Source organism: Rhinolophus ferrumequinum, chromosome 19 (genome assembly GCF_004115265.2).
Source record: "Rhinolophus ferrumequinum isolate MPI-CBG mRhiFer1 chromosome 19, mRhiFer1_v1.p, whole genome shotgun sequence".
NCBI classification, from domain to species: domain Eukaryota; kingdom Metazoa; phylum Chordata; class Mammalia; order Chiroptera; family Rhinolophidae; genus Rhinolophus; species Rhinolophus ferrumequinum.
Genome location: NC_046302.1, coordinates 936,440 through 950,946, shown reverse-complemented (window position 1 = coordinate 950,946; position 14,507 = coordinate 936,440). Strand labels below are relative to the sequence as shown.

Sequence of the window (14,507 nt, the reverse complement as noted above, 5' to 3'; positions counted from 1 at the left end):
TCCAGACAAATGCCAGAGCACAGGAGAGCTGAGACAGGAGGGCTCAGTCAAGCATAGACTGATTCAGCCCCTGCTGCTGGCCGGTATTCAGTCCTTGTTCTGTGCCAGACTCTGTCCTCGGTAGCCCCCATAAATTACGTTATGTAGTTCTCGCAATAGCCCTTGAAGCTGGGGACTATCTGTATGTTAAATCACTCGCCCAGGTCTTACCTTCTGACTCCAGGGCTACACTGCACAGCAGCCCTCCTGGGCGACTGCAGTTGAGATAAAACGAGTTACCCATGCAGGCACCTAGAACTGTGCTTGGTGAGGTCAGTGCTCACCCAGGATGTGCTGCTACGGCTGCTGCTCTATGTTCTGCTCCGTCCAGCCTCTGAGCTTCCCCTGGGCTCCTTCCCATGAGCGGTGTACCTGCAGAGAAGAAGGAGGGGCCATGATAACAACAGTAACCCTGGTCACTGCACCAGTAGGAGCCATCCCATGGCTGAGGATTTCATAACCAGTGCTTCACATGGTCTCCGCTGTACAGATGTCTCAGTGAGGCCCTGCACAGGTCACATAGCTGGGCAGTGGAGGAGGATCTCGGTGTGGATACCACTTTGTCTGACTACAAAGCCCCAGTGGAGTGTAGAATCCCAGGAGATGTGGAGCCAGGCAGGCCAGGGCAGTGGAGAGAACCTGGTACTCTAACGTGTGGGCTCTGGTCTCACCGTGCTCTTGCCCTCATCGAGAGCGTTCTCATCAGGCCACAGGCCCAGCTGAGTTTAGGTAGCAGCACTTGGTGAGCTTCGGGTGGCCATCGTCTTGCTCAGGCAGCTCCTGTCCCCGGGGAACAACCAGTTGCCCGCATGAGGCCCTGTCCTGGGCTGAGTGTGCCACTACTGCCTGCTAGTGAGTTGGGGACCGTGGTTTGTAGTCCAGGGGTCCTGTAGCCTGGTGTTTGTTTACTCAGGGCTCAACGGTCAAGGTCACTGCCTGTGCCGGGCCTTGTGTCTGACTTCTGGCCGTTCATTCAGCCACCCACCCACCAGTAGATCACTTCTGGATGGGTAACCAGAAAGATCCAGGTGTTGTATGTTTAACTTAATCCTCTTCTTACTCATTATAAAAGTTTCATGATTACAATAAAGAGAAAGCTTAAAAACCTGAGAAAAAAATGTCACCCACAAACTCCTCATTCCAGTGACACCCCGGTGGACTGTTGGTCACATCTCCTACCAGGACTTTTTCAGGTGTCACTTGGTATGCTCAGAAAGACCTCAGGGTCAGGAGTGTGAGTTTAAATCTGCCTCTGGGCTTCAGTCTCATTTGTAGAAGGAGAGGGGCCAGTGCTCGCTCTTCATAGGTTGTTGAGAGAACAGCTTGAAGCCATGTGTGAAGCGCCTTGCCCAGAATTTGACGCAGAGAAGACATTTAGTCAGCGACAATGTTGTTTATGTGAGTTTTTAAGATGTGGCACACTGCACACCCATCTCATGCCGGGTCTTCCCTTACCGTCACCCGACTCACAAAGTCGTCGTCTTTGAACTTATGCACGCCTTTCTCATGCATCAGGCTTTGAATTCAAACCATTCAGTCCTCCTTTTACCAAAGATTCCAAAGATTCCTAGATGAGGTGGGCACTCAGGGAGATCCCATCCCAGTTCCAGGCAGTAGTAGGGGATCAATAAATACACACTGAATAAAGGCATGACAAAAGTTGGCCAAGACAATGTGAGTGTTTTCAGTGTTTGTGACTCGGTGATCAGAGTTAGAAATTAAAAAACAAAAGTATGAAAAACAATTATATAATAATCTATGTGCCACGTACTATTCTATAGTTTGCATATAACATTGTCATTTAATTTTCACCACAAACCTGACAAAAGATGCAATCATAATTACAGTTATTGCAATTGCCATTTTACAGTTGAGAAATCAAGCACAGAGAGGTGAAGGAACATGCCCAAAGTCACACAGCTGTTGAGTCCCAGCACTGAGATCGGAACCCAGGTCTTCTGGCTGCAGAGTCCACGCCCTTACTCCTCTGCTCCCCATCTCTGACAGTTCACCCTCTTGTCCATTAGCTCTGCATGGCCTGAGCTCAGGACCCAACACAAATTCCAGAAGTTCCAATTTCAGCTTGACCCCACTGATGGGTGGTTAGAGGTATACTCGGAACCTCAGTTTTCCTGTATGAAAAAGGGGAACATTCCTTGCTTTCAGGGTTGAGGTGGATAAGTAAGAATATGTATGTAAAGTACTTGGATCCTTGTAAATGTTCACTAAATGTTTCTTTCCCTTCCTATGCACCGGGGCTGCAGCCTGTTACTTGGGAATGAAGCATAGAGTAAGACCTGAAGTTTCTGTGCGTGTGTCTCTGGGGACTGGTAAATGTCCTGACTCACAGTTGACCTTTGCCAGTGCCTGACTATTGGGTCAGCACATATTCTGCTGGCCTTGATAGCCCTTGCTTTACTAGCTCCTGGCCTACCATCCCCCTCACTGCGGGCACAGACCCATTGGTCATGGAGGCTGCGATGACCGTCCCCTCTTGTCTGCAGAGGGGTCCAGGCTCATTAGCACGGCACTCAGCCCCTTCCTACTCAGCCTCCCACCCGCCCGCTCTGCCTCTGCTGCCCACATGCCACCCTCCAGCCCTACACAGGGCCGCAGTGTCTGTCCTTCATTCTGCTACTTGTGCTGGATCCCCTGCGCTCTGCTCAGATGCCACCTCCAATCCTCTGAGCCCACGTGCCTCCTGCAGGACCACGTGCGAGAGCATGCCTCTGTGATGCTCCAGACCATCAACCCTGCACTAAGCCAAGCGGGATTGAATGATGGACTGTTGAAGCCTTAACTCAGTTGACGCATGTTCCTAAGAGTCCAGCAGTGGTGCTATATTCAGGCATCGCTTAGCTGTTAGATCCCAGGGCTTTAGCCAGTGTCCTCCAGGCTCAGCCCTGCCCTCCTGTGGCTGCCCCCAGCCAGGCTCTCCCGGGGATGGTTTTCCCAGCTGCAAGGCTAGTAGAGAGAGAGTAGTCCCACCGAAGTAGCCCATCTCCAAAACAGCACTGTGGTGGGGGCATACACAGGCCAGCCTGGGTCATGACTGCTCCTGGCCCTGAAGGGGGACCATGCTTTAACCTCTATTCGTCAAGGAAAGCCAGGGGCCATTGCAAGAAGTAGCAGGAGTGACAGGAGTTTTTGCTGCTAGCAGGCATGCCCAGTGATTGTGCCGGGCTCTTCTCACTGCCCGAGTGGCCTTCCCTTCATCCCTGACTTCCATTCAGCCTCAAGATATTGGGAGATGCCCTCTTAGCATCCTGGGCTGGCCTCTTTTCCTGAAACCTTTGGACTGCTGTGGGATTGAGGAATGGACTATTGAAGCCTTAACTCAGTTGACACACGTACATGTCTCCCTGGGCGCCTCCCCTGACAGGTGAGCTTCTGTGGGTTGGAGGCCCCGGCTTAGTCTCCCTATATCTCCAGGGCCCCTCACAGGAAACCTGGTGCACACATGGTAGGCTAGGAAGGACCCCTGTTCCTTCAGCTATTACAAACCTTCCCTTTCCCCAATCACAGTGACTGGTCTGATGGCAAGGATAAAGTTGTTCATTTTCATTAGCCCAGACCCACTGATGTGTGACGTCAAAAGCAGTAAGTATATCAGAATTTGCCGGGGGCCTGACCAAGTCTCAGAAGTCTCAGCAGCACAGGCAAGAGTTGTGATTCTTGGGAAACAGGAAAGAATTCCCCTCAGAACCTATGACAGGAACAGGTTATTGTTCTGTGCCCAGGGGTTTAGTGGGACTCTCACCCTGCAGGCTAATAATTATTCACTGTCACTTGTGGAAAGAAGGCCTCTTCCTGTCCCAGGAGGGACACTCTCCCACTCGGGTCAACAACTGACACAGGCATCTGCTTCCAAATGAGATGTATTACATGGTTTGGAAAAAATCACAATCCTTCTTTATAACCTAAAAGTAATAGTAATCTCATTCAATGAAATTTGCATGTTAAAGAAAAAAGGAAAAAGAAGTCCCCCATCATTAATATTTTCAATTTATTTCTTCTGTTTTTTTCTCTGCAAAGGCTTCTTTTTATGTAGTCGAGATGTTATGGTGTGTACAATTTTGTGTCTCATTCTTTTCAATTACTGTAATTATGCAAGCTTTTTTCCTCCTTTCTGTTTTACGCTGTAGTCTTTGGGGTTCAATAAGGGGCAGTGTTAAGCCCCAGCCCCACTAGTTAGCAGGTCTGTAACCTTGGGTGAGTGACTAGACCCCTCCAGGCCTTAGTTCCTCATCTGTAGGATGGGGGTAAGGTCGTGCCCTGCATGGGGGCTTGAGATCTAAATGTGCACTGAGATGTAAAAGCACCTGCGCGCCAGCACAGCCTCCGACACACCGCGGGCACATACTAACCCGTAACTGTGTCACGTCTCCCAAGGCTGTACCACAGGTTACTTAGGCATCTGTTGCATATTTAGGTGTTTCCAAGTTCTCTCTATTGTAACTAACATTGCTGGGAACATTTTTTTGTATAAATCTCTGTCTAAATATAAGTATCACGTCATTTTATACTCCCATCTGCACTGTTTGAAGGCAATTTTTCTATTGTATCACCAGCAGGGGCTGCGCCCTCTGTTATTATCCTGGCGAAGTCTATACATGGAAAATGACATCTTCATGTTTTTATTTGCATTTCTTTTATAACAAATGAGGTCATCCATTTTGCCGTATCCAGGTTTCTTTAAAGAGACTTAGAAGAAGCAGGTATGTGGAGAAGAGGATAGAGTTCACAGCCTGGTATGTCTATGGAGGCCTGTCAGAATTCACCATCTCGGTCTCCCACCCTGGGATCTGAATACCTCTTGGATTCTGACCTTCAGATCCCCATGGTGTAAACTCTGTCTCCCCAAACCTGTGCAAGCAGGTGGCACTGCTATCAAGATAGGCTTTGTTCATCTCGGCCTCCTCAGCTCTGGTCCAAAGGCATCGACACTCTCTTTTACACCCAGTGCACCAGGCCCCGTGCTGAATCCTGAACCCAGAGCCCAGACTCAGGACCCAGCCTTGGCTGCTCAGTCCCCAGGTGGGACGGCTGTGTCACAAGTAGGTAGCTCCATCACCCACCTCTGGCCAGGGCTGTGGAAAAGGTCCATGTGAGGTACTGTGGGAAGAACCCGAGGACTGCGGGGCTTCGCAGAGCCTGAAAGGACGAGCCACCTTTTGCTAGACTCAGGAACCCCTGTGAGCCCTCTGAGGGCAGGGACCATGCTGGCTCTGTGCACCCCTGTGTCCTGAGGGCCTGAAAGTGTCCAAGGCAGGCAAGCTGGCACACCCGACCCCCTGGGAGGCACAGAGTGAGGCAAGAGGACTTGGTGTAAGGCAGGGGAAGTGGACTAACCAGGACTCGCTTCCAGACACTGGGGAGCCACTGAGTGTGTTTGGGCAGAGGAGGCCAGGATCTGCAGTGTATTTGAGGAGGAGGATGGTGCTGGTGGTCCAGGGTAGCTGGTGAACTGCCTGTGGTAGCCCCTGAGAATTCACAGTGAGCATACAAAACCAGGTGCAAAGGCAGGAGGCTCAGGCAACCCCCTCACTTTCGCCTGAACCCCAGGCTGCTGCTGGCCCTACTCCAACAACTGACTTCTTCAACAAGCTGCCTGTCCCTGGACCAAAGCCAGCTTTGTCGGGGCAACTGTGGACAGCCCCCGCGACCCCGAGTTGAGGGTAAACTCCCCAAGCAGTCGTGGGCATTCCACTGAGTTCTGTCCACACAACAGTCCAGCCGGCCAAGGAGACTCTGGAAAACAGAGTTAGGAGAAAAGAGAGGTGAGGGGTGAAAGTTGAGGTTTCAGAAAATCCCAGTAAAAATGAAAACAAACCATCTGTCTTTCTCACTGGCATCTTACCCCGACAGTGGCCTTTGTGGACGTTGCCCTGTGGGGAAGACAGCTCTGAAACCTTATCCAGCAGCCAGCTAGCTGCTGCCAACCCCCACCCCAAAAGGCTGCCCGGGTTTTCTGGGAGGGACCACCCCTGACAAGGCAAGCCTTTCCTGGAAGCCATCCTGACAGAGGAGGACCGTTCACCAAGACCAGAGAGCACTTTGGGGTGTCTTTTTTTCCCCAAACAAATGACCAACCTCCTCCCCCTCTGGCCTTTGAAGCATTTCAAAGCAATTGTAAAAATTATATGAACCCCATCGAAGAACTGTAACAACAATGTTTATACCCAGTGTTTGAAACAAAGACATGATATTATAAATAGTTGTAGATGGTGAAGATAGGCAAGAAAAAAATAACATCATTAAAAGACTTTTACAAGACGGACCGTTCAGAAAGATGGATGGAGTAACACAATACATTAAAAATATCAGCAATTAACATAAACACAACGCAGTGGACAGAAACCATCTGCCAGCCAGCCTCACCCTGGGCATGGTCCCATGTCCTCCACACGGGCACTGCCAGGGGCTTTTCACTGTGAGCACAGTGAGAATGGGCCCCAGGAAGAAGCCGTCCGGGGGTATGTGCCCTGGCAGTCAGTGTAGGTACGTGGCGTACGGCCTACTGAGAAGGAGGTCTGTGAACAAAAGGGGAACTGAGGACTAAGGAAGGATCTTCTTTGGGGTCACATCTTCCTCCAGGAACTCTGCCCTGGCCCTCGGTGAGGTCAAGCCCTATCAACTATTGCCATGGCACCCACTGCTTCTGTCACAGCATTGTTTCCCTGGGTATCCTGTGAGTGAGTTCGTGGCTTCTTGAGCTTCTCAGGCCAGTGTGTATAAGGAGAAAGGGGGATGACTGGCATCATGTCATAGCAGGCGCTGAAGGGCTGGCCTGACTAGTTGGGTTCTCAGTCACAGAAATTTCAGGTGCCAGTCTCACAAAAGCCCAGCCAGCTCTCGTGACAGCCGTCTGAGACTGGCATCATTATCCACAGTGGGCAGATGAAGAAGCTAAGGCCCCAAGCATGCAAGTGCTTAGGCAGACTGCCCAGAGCACAGCAAGTAACCTACATCTTATGTCCCCGGCACCTCTTTCTCCTTCTAATCAGTACTTGATTTTCTAAAAAAGTAAAATAAAATTTGTTTTTAACGTTGCAAAACTTTGGCCATACAGAACAGAATATACAGCCCTGACACCAGCAATGTCAAACAAATGTGAATGTTCTGTCGCAAGCTTCAGATCTCCCACACCTTCTCTCTCTTCTCTCTGTCTTTTTTAAGAAATAGAAAGTATAAAAAGAAAGCTACCCCCCACGCTCACACACACACACCGCTACCCTGATTCCCTGGAGGTAACATCCACTCCCCTAAGTTGGGGGCCTCGCGCCCAATCCTGTCTTTGTGTTCTCTCTACATAAGGGCTCATCCCTAGCAGTATTGATGGTTTATGTGTGTTTTAAGTTTTTATATACGTGGTCTCGCACTGAACCAAGTGTTTTTCGAACACTTGCTGTTTTCGCTTTAGAACTTGCTGTCCCAGCCAACAGTTCTGGGTGACTCATCTGACTGTTGTGTGTTATCCCATAGTCTGCATGCACCAGTTTATGCACCTGTTATCTGACTGAGGACAGGTGGTGGTTTCCACTTTCTCCTCTGCAGAGCACAGTACATTTCTCTAGGTAGGCACTGGGAGCATGGTTGGCTGGCCCTAGAATGTGAGTGTCTGCAGGTGGAACAAGGACCAGCCAGATGGTGGTACCCATTTACACATCAGCCAGCCTCTCCTCTGCCTATCCCACCAACTCCTGCCTTACCCCACTTAAACCATTTCTTGCCAATTGAGGGATGCTGTCGTCAGATTTTCAGAGCAGCTTTACCCCTAAAAGCTTGTGTTCAGCCTGGTTTCTTGGAGGCCCAGGATTGGCCCTAAATATCCAGGGTTTGCAGGAATCTTTCTAGCCTTCACAGTAGAGTGGAGCTAGGGGTTCTTATTGACTCTTGCCAAGAATGAAGGGAAACTTGGGCATTTAATCAGATATTAGGCTCCTTGTCTGCTCTGTCTTGATTTCTGCTAGAGGCCACTTCCCATGCGTAATTTGGAGTCAGAGAGCTATGGGTTCGAATGGACTCTTCCTGAGTAACTCCTCCCCCACTCCTGCCACTGTATATACTGTGGTTATTTCGTAGATCTAAGCCTGTCACATTACCTTCCAGAAGGGAAGTATGAAGACGAAGTGAGCTGGGACCTAGAAGCACCTGGCAAGTGCCTATTGTGTAGTTGGTCCTCCTGAGCGCTCATCTTGGTTGTTAGAAAAGGGGATGCTGGTTGCTGGAAACTGGTCTCTGGGGCTGGGCTGCCCCAGGCAGTGAAGGATTTGATCTCTAAGGCAAGGGTGAGCTTCTGGCAAGGCAAGGCTGAGTTATAGTGGCCTGAGCCATGTCAGCCTTGGCCTTTAGAAACCAGCGCCAGACCAGTGGGGACCTTAGAGAAGCCGTCCACACCTCCAGACACTGGACCCTGATGCTTGCTTATTCACATGTTGTTCATCTTCCCTGTGCTGCACCCTTGCCTCAGGCTGGGAACTCGGTGGCAAGAAAAATCGCTTAGTCCCTGCCTTCCCAGAGCTCCACAAAAGGGGTAGTCACACAGTCCCACGATAGCACATGCTTCTGGACAGATAGATACCACAGAGGAAGAGGGCAAGTGTCACAGGGAGAGGGCAGCTTTGTGGGGCCTGGATGGAGCCTGAAGCATCATTGCAGCTAGTTCACTAGGGTGGCCAGAAGTCTGTGCAAAGTCCCTGAGGTAGGAAAGGTGCTGAACAGAAGGGCAAGAAGGTCCTGTGGCTGGGCCCAGGGGTAGGGGTGAATGGTGGGAGAGGTCGGCAGGGCTAACTCATACCTGAGCCTGGGGTTGGACTTTATCTACATCCTCAGGACAGGAGAAGCCACCAGAGACAGACAGGCCTGAGCATGTGTCTCGGTGAGACTGCTTCCTGGATGCCCTTAGACAAGGCCCTCAAGTCTCAGTTTCTTCGTTTCTAACATGGGGATCCTAACACTCTCCTAGGTTGTTACAAAGAATGAAACCCCTGACACTCTGGCCTCCCAGTAGGCCCTCTGGACCACTAGAGAAGAAGAAGCCAATGCCTCAAATCAGAAAGCCCCCTTCAGACTCCTGGACCTTGAGGTGCTCTCCTGGGACAGTGGGGTGCCAGCTGGCCCTCTGCAAACACAGCGATAACAGGAGGACCTGGGGCCTTGTGCCTGCCAAGGGCAGACACGGTAGCCAAGAGCCAGAACACATGGCAGAGGAGGAGGCAGTGCGCCCAGAGCTGAGACACTGGCAGTCTTGGCTGGGCTGTAGGGTTCAGGTCCCTGCAGATTTGTATAGGCTCAGAGAGAGACAGGACTGCCTCCCCTCCTCTCCCAGCAGCCCCGTGCCCAGCGGAGAGAACGTGGTACCAGCAAGAACTTGTGTGGGCTGCAGGTGTGTCTGAGTCTGTATGTGTCCACATGTGTGAGCATATGTGTGCCGATGAGTGGGTATCTGTGCCAGTGAGTGAGTGTGTCTGTGTCCATGAGTGTGTGTCTGTGCCAGTGTGTCTGTGTCCATGAGTGTGTGTGCTACTGAGTGTGTGTCTGTGTCCATGAGTGTGTGTCTGTGCCAGTGTGTGTGTCTGTGTCCATGAGTTTGTGTCTGTGCCAGTGAGTGTGTCTGTGTCCATGAGTATGTTTCGGTGCCAGTGAGTGTGTGTCTGTGTCCATGAGTGTGTGTCTGTGCCAGTGAGTGTGTCTGTGCCAGTGAGTGTGTCTGTGTCTATGTGTGTGTCTGTGCCAGTGTGTGTCTGTGTCCATGAGTGTGTGTCTGTGCCAGTGTGTGTGTGTCCATGAGTGTGTCTGTGTCCATGAGTGTGTGTCTGTGCCAGTGTGTCTGTGTCCATGAGTGTGTGTGCCACTGAGTGTGTGTCTGTGTCCATGAGTGTGTGTCTGTGCCAGTGTGTGTGTCTGTGTCCATGAGTTTTTGTCTGTGCCAGTGAGTGTGTCTGTGTCCATGAGTATGTTTCTGTGCCAGTGAGTGTCTGTGTCCATGAGTGTGTGTCTGTGCCAGTGAGTGTGTCTGTGCCAGTGAGTGTGTCTGTGTCTATGTGTGTGTCTGTGCCAGTGTGTGTCTGTGTCCATGAGTGTGTGTCTGTGCCAGTGTGTGTGTGTGTCCATGAGTGTGTGTCTGTGCCAGTGTCTGTGTCCATGAGTGTGTGTCTGTGCCAGTGAGTGTGTGTCTGTGTCCATGAGTGTGTGTCTGTGCCAGTGAGTGTGTGTGTCCATGAGTGTGTCTGTGCCAGTGAGTGTGTGTGTCCATGAGTGTGTCTGTGCCAGTGAGTGTGTGTCTGTGTCCATGAGTGTGTCTGTGCCAGTGAGTGTGTGTCTGTGTCCATGAGTGTGTGTCTGTGCCAGTGAGTGTGTGTGTGTCCATGAGTGTGTCTGTGCCAGTGAGTGTCTGTGTCCATGAGTGTGTGTCTGTGCCAGTGAGTGTGTCTGTGTCCATGAGTGTGTGTCTGTGCCAATAAGTGTGTGTCTGTGCCAGTGAGTGTGTCTGTGTCCATGAGTGTGTATCTGTGCCAGTGAATGTGTGTGTCTGTGTCCATGAATGCGTGTCTGTGCCAGTGCGTGTGTGTGTTTGTGTGTATAGTTTTATTCACAGGAGGGAGGTGAGTGAGAGGCCAGCTTCCTGACAGGGCAGTTACAAAACATTCATAAAACTTTTATTGGACTTGCCACCCTTCCAGATAAATATTTTTCAATTTTTATGGGCTTGTTTTAGGGGCCCGGGCTTAATCATGGCTTTGTAGCCGCTTTTAAAAAAAATTGAATATTGTTTTGGCAAAAGGAGCCCCCTTTCCCTCACCTTCGCCAAAAGCAGGCTGCACTCTGAGCTCATAAATTCCTGCCATTCTCAACTCTTGCCCTTTCTCCCTCCATATCCTCACAACTAGGATGAACCTGAGAAGAAAAGAGGGAGAGAGAAGAAAAGATACCACTTACCCGTCTCCCTCCTGTTTCCCCACTGTGTACCCCAGCGTTGTGCTGGAGGCACATTGGATCCAGCTCCCAACTGCCCACAAAGGAAGCTAACAGAGGGATCCAGATCGGGGCTCCACCTGCTGCCTCCCTTAGAGGCAGGACACCCTGGCTGGCGATGAGGTTTGCACAGCTGTGCCCCCCAACCTCCTCTCCCAGCCGCACCAGCCTCCTTCCTGCCCTGTGGAGGTCCTGAGTGAAGCCCCCTCTGGTGCTCCCCACTCAGATCTTTGCTGTCGGCTCCTTCATGTCTTCGCGGTCTCAGACCAGCCTCCCTGACCGCTCCATCCAAAATAGCATCCCCCAGCCCCAGGCTCTGTGCCATCCCTGTCTGTCACTCTGTTGTACTTCCTTTGTAGCACTTAGCACTCAGAAATTTTCTCCTTCATTTATTTATTGGTTGTAAGTCTATCCCCCTTGCAAACTTAACCCATGCATACACTGCTGTATCCCCCACACTTGGAACAGGGCCTGGTGCGTTATAAGTACTAAGTAGATATGTGTAGGATGTGCTGAATGAATGATACATGGTAGATACACCTGGGTGGTCATGATGGGGCGTAATAATAAAAATGGTTACTATTGTTCAGACCTTGCTCTGTATTGGACACTGTTCTAAGAGGTTTTCATTATATTAATTCACTCAGGCCTTACAAACACTCTGTAAAGTAAGTTCTATTGTTGTCCACATTTTTTGGATGAGGAGACTGAGGCAGAGTCAGATGTCTTATAGAAGCCACACTGCTGACTGGAGCTGAGCCAGCGTTTGGATGCTGGCGGTCTGGGAGCTCAGCCTGAGCTCTTGGCTATTACACTTGATTCCCCAGGGAGAACAACAGGGAGACAGCGTGTGCCCTTTCAGGCTGCTGCAGCCTGAGCTGAACCCTGCCCAGCAAACATCAGCGAGCACTTGGCAGGCGCCCACCCCTCCTGGCCTTTTGCCAGACCTTGGGCCAGAGGCACTAAGGCTCTAGGGCTGGGGGTGGGCTCAGGTTCAGATCTTATACTGCCAGATCGCCAACTCAGGTGCCTTCGGGGTGGGCAGGGGCCCCAAAACAGAGGAGTCAGTCTCAGGTAAAAGAAGCAGTGCATGGCAGTGAGAGGAGCTGGTGGCTTCAGGCACAGCACAGGCCATGAAGGGGCAGCCACAGCCTGTTATCCCACCCCGCTGCTGCAGGCTGGGGCTGTGGGGGTAAGTTTTTCCAGACAAATTGGAATATCAGAATTGCATGGCTAGTGCCCTGCACTTAAAGGCAAGTGAGTCATTCAGACATTTCAGAAATGCTAGGAGGCTGGTGTCTGCTCCCACACTAGCATTTTTCTTCTTTTATCTCTGATGAGACAGGTGGGTCCCCGGAAGGAGAGCCAGGCACCTCTGCCTGTGGGCACAGAGAGAAGCAGCAGCTGGGTCTGGCTACAGAGGAGGCCACAGAGGAGGTGGCACTGAGCTCAGTCTTGGAGAGTGGTGGAAATGGCTTGGGGGAGGGTGTTCCAGGCAGGAGGAGCCTCAGCTCTGCTCAGGAGAGAGGGCATTCGTGCTGCCCAGAGTGGTTGGATTGTAGGGGACCTGGGACACCTTGATGCCTGAAGAGGTTAGGGTTCTCTTTGGCGGATGGCGGATCCATGAAGAGTCTTCAGCAGGAGCCATGGGGACCCCCAGAAGATCTCGTGGACCTCTTTGTGAGGCAAAGGTAGAGGTGATTGGGGGTCCGGGCTCCAGGGGCAGAGAGAGAGAAGCAGACCAGACCAGACACAGTGACCGAGTGGACGTTCAGCACCCAGCCCAGCCCAGGTGAGTTCGCTCACTCATAGCAACCCTATTGAGATGATTATCCCTGCCCCATCTCTCCTCAGCACGCACACACACATCATGCACGTGTGCACCAGTTCCTGGGGAAGGAGCGGAGGGCATAGGACCTGAGGCAGTTTTATTGCCCCCCACCCTGTGAATGCAACCAAGGCTACAGAGGGGCCATGTGGAGCCGAGCTTCTGCTTCCGCTTCCGGCTTCAGTGGTGTTCCAGCCCCTGCTGGACCACTGGGGATTTTCTTACTCCTCCTCCCTGGTGAGGGTGGTGTTGCTATCCAGTTTCACAGAAGAAACAACCGAAGTCCGAGTGGTGTAGGGCCAGCCCGGGCTTACCCTCACAGTAGCAGCAACAGCGAGGCAGGGTCCCAGGCCTCCCTGGGGTTTTGTGTGAATGTGGAAAGGAGCGGTACTGGTCACCCTCCTACCACTGTGACTTCTCCAAACCCCACAGTGCTCAGAAATCACAGAAACGGCACCAGGTGGCAGAGGCACAGCTCCCAAGCACCTCTGCCCAGCCCAGTTCCTTCTTCCTCTGGCATCTTCCTGGGTCACCCCAAGGTGTGGTAGGCTTGTCTGTATTCTTCCAGGCTCTCCAGATAGCAACCAGGATCCACCGATCAGTGGCTGCTGTAGCTCAGAAATAAGACAGCTCTGTAGTTTTTAGGGTGGGCCCAGCAAACTTAGAATGCCACCACGTGCAGGCTGGCAGCATAAGTGAGTGGCCCTGCCTGATACTACTTGGGGAGCACTGAGCACAGTGCCCTGGGGACCACGCCCTTTCTGAGGGGGGGGCCCAGGCTCACCTCAGGCCACATGTTGCCCTGGGAATGCAGGGCCACATTTTTAAATGTTGGCAACTGATCTATTTTTAAAGCACCTCTAGGGGCCAAACCTGACGCACAGACAGCCAGATTACGACTGCAGCTATAGAGTTTACAGGGCATCCTCCCCCAGAGTTCAGTGAGCCCTGCCACACGTCAGTCCCCACCACAATAGTGACACTACCATTTACTGTGTGCCTTGCACACGCTGGCTGTTTCACAGGCACTGCCTCGTTTATTCTGAGTCCCTTTCCACCAAAGTCATTGACCAAGCAAGAGAGCCTCATGCAAGGCCACAGCTGGGCTCTGAGGTTGGCAGTGACCCCAGCATTCCCAGCTCCCCACAGTCAGGCTGGTCTGAGAACCCACTAGGGAAGGAGTGCCCAGAAGACAACTCAGACGGAATGCTACTCAGATCCTCCTGGGCCATCCAAGAGGATTCGAGGTAGTACACAAAAAAGTCTACAGACAATGTTCCTAGTTACATGTTTGTTTTTAATGTACACTTTCTGAGTGAAAAGGGATCCTTCCTGAATGTCAGCTTATGTTAGCATGTAATGTTTTCTAATTTAACTGAATTGATTTAAAGAAATATTTAGTAAGTAATACTAAGTTTTTAGTAAATTTCAGTGGGTATGGCAAAAATAGTAATACCAAAAAGAGATTTGGGAAATTCTGGTGGGTCATCCTAGAGTTTTGATGGGTGAAGAAGGACTCACGTGGCCTGTAGAGGGCAGGTGGAATTTACATCAGGGAGAGAAGAGATGATGTATGAGTCAGATTTCCAGTTCTCATGAAAAGCAGGAAGCTGCGTCCGTTCTGGTCACATCCCCATGAACGAGTGAGCTGTCAGTCACTGCC

At 51.3% G+C, this 14,507-nt stretch overlaps 1 protein-coding gene across 4 annotated transcripts in view; it reads left to right on the top strand.

The window, feature by feature from the left end:
• EEFSEC (eukaryotic elongation factor, selenocysteine-tRNA specific) overlaps positions 1-14,507 on the top strand; it is a 286,027-nt gene that overhangs the window by 250,114 nt on the left and 21,406 nt on the right. Inside the window, exon 7 of one of the 4 annotated variants that reach the window (XM_033087203.1) lies at positions 2,304-2,417. The exons of the other annotated variants lie outside the window; for them this stretch is intronic. Coding sequence (XP_032943094.1) covers positions 2,304-2,410 — 107 coding nt within the window. The 3' untranslated portion in view covers positions 2,411-2,417. The remainder of the gene's footprint in view (positions 1-2,303; positions 2,418-14,507) is intronic. 4 annotated transcript variants of the gene reach the window in all.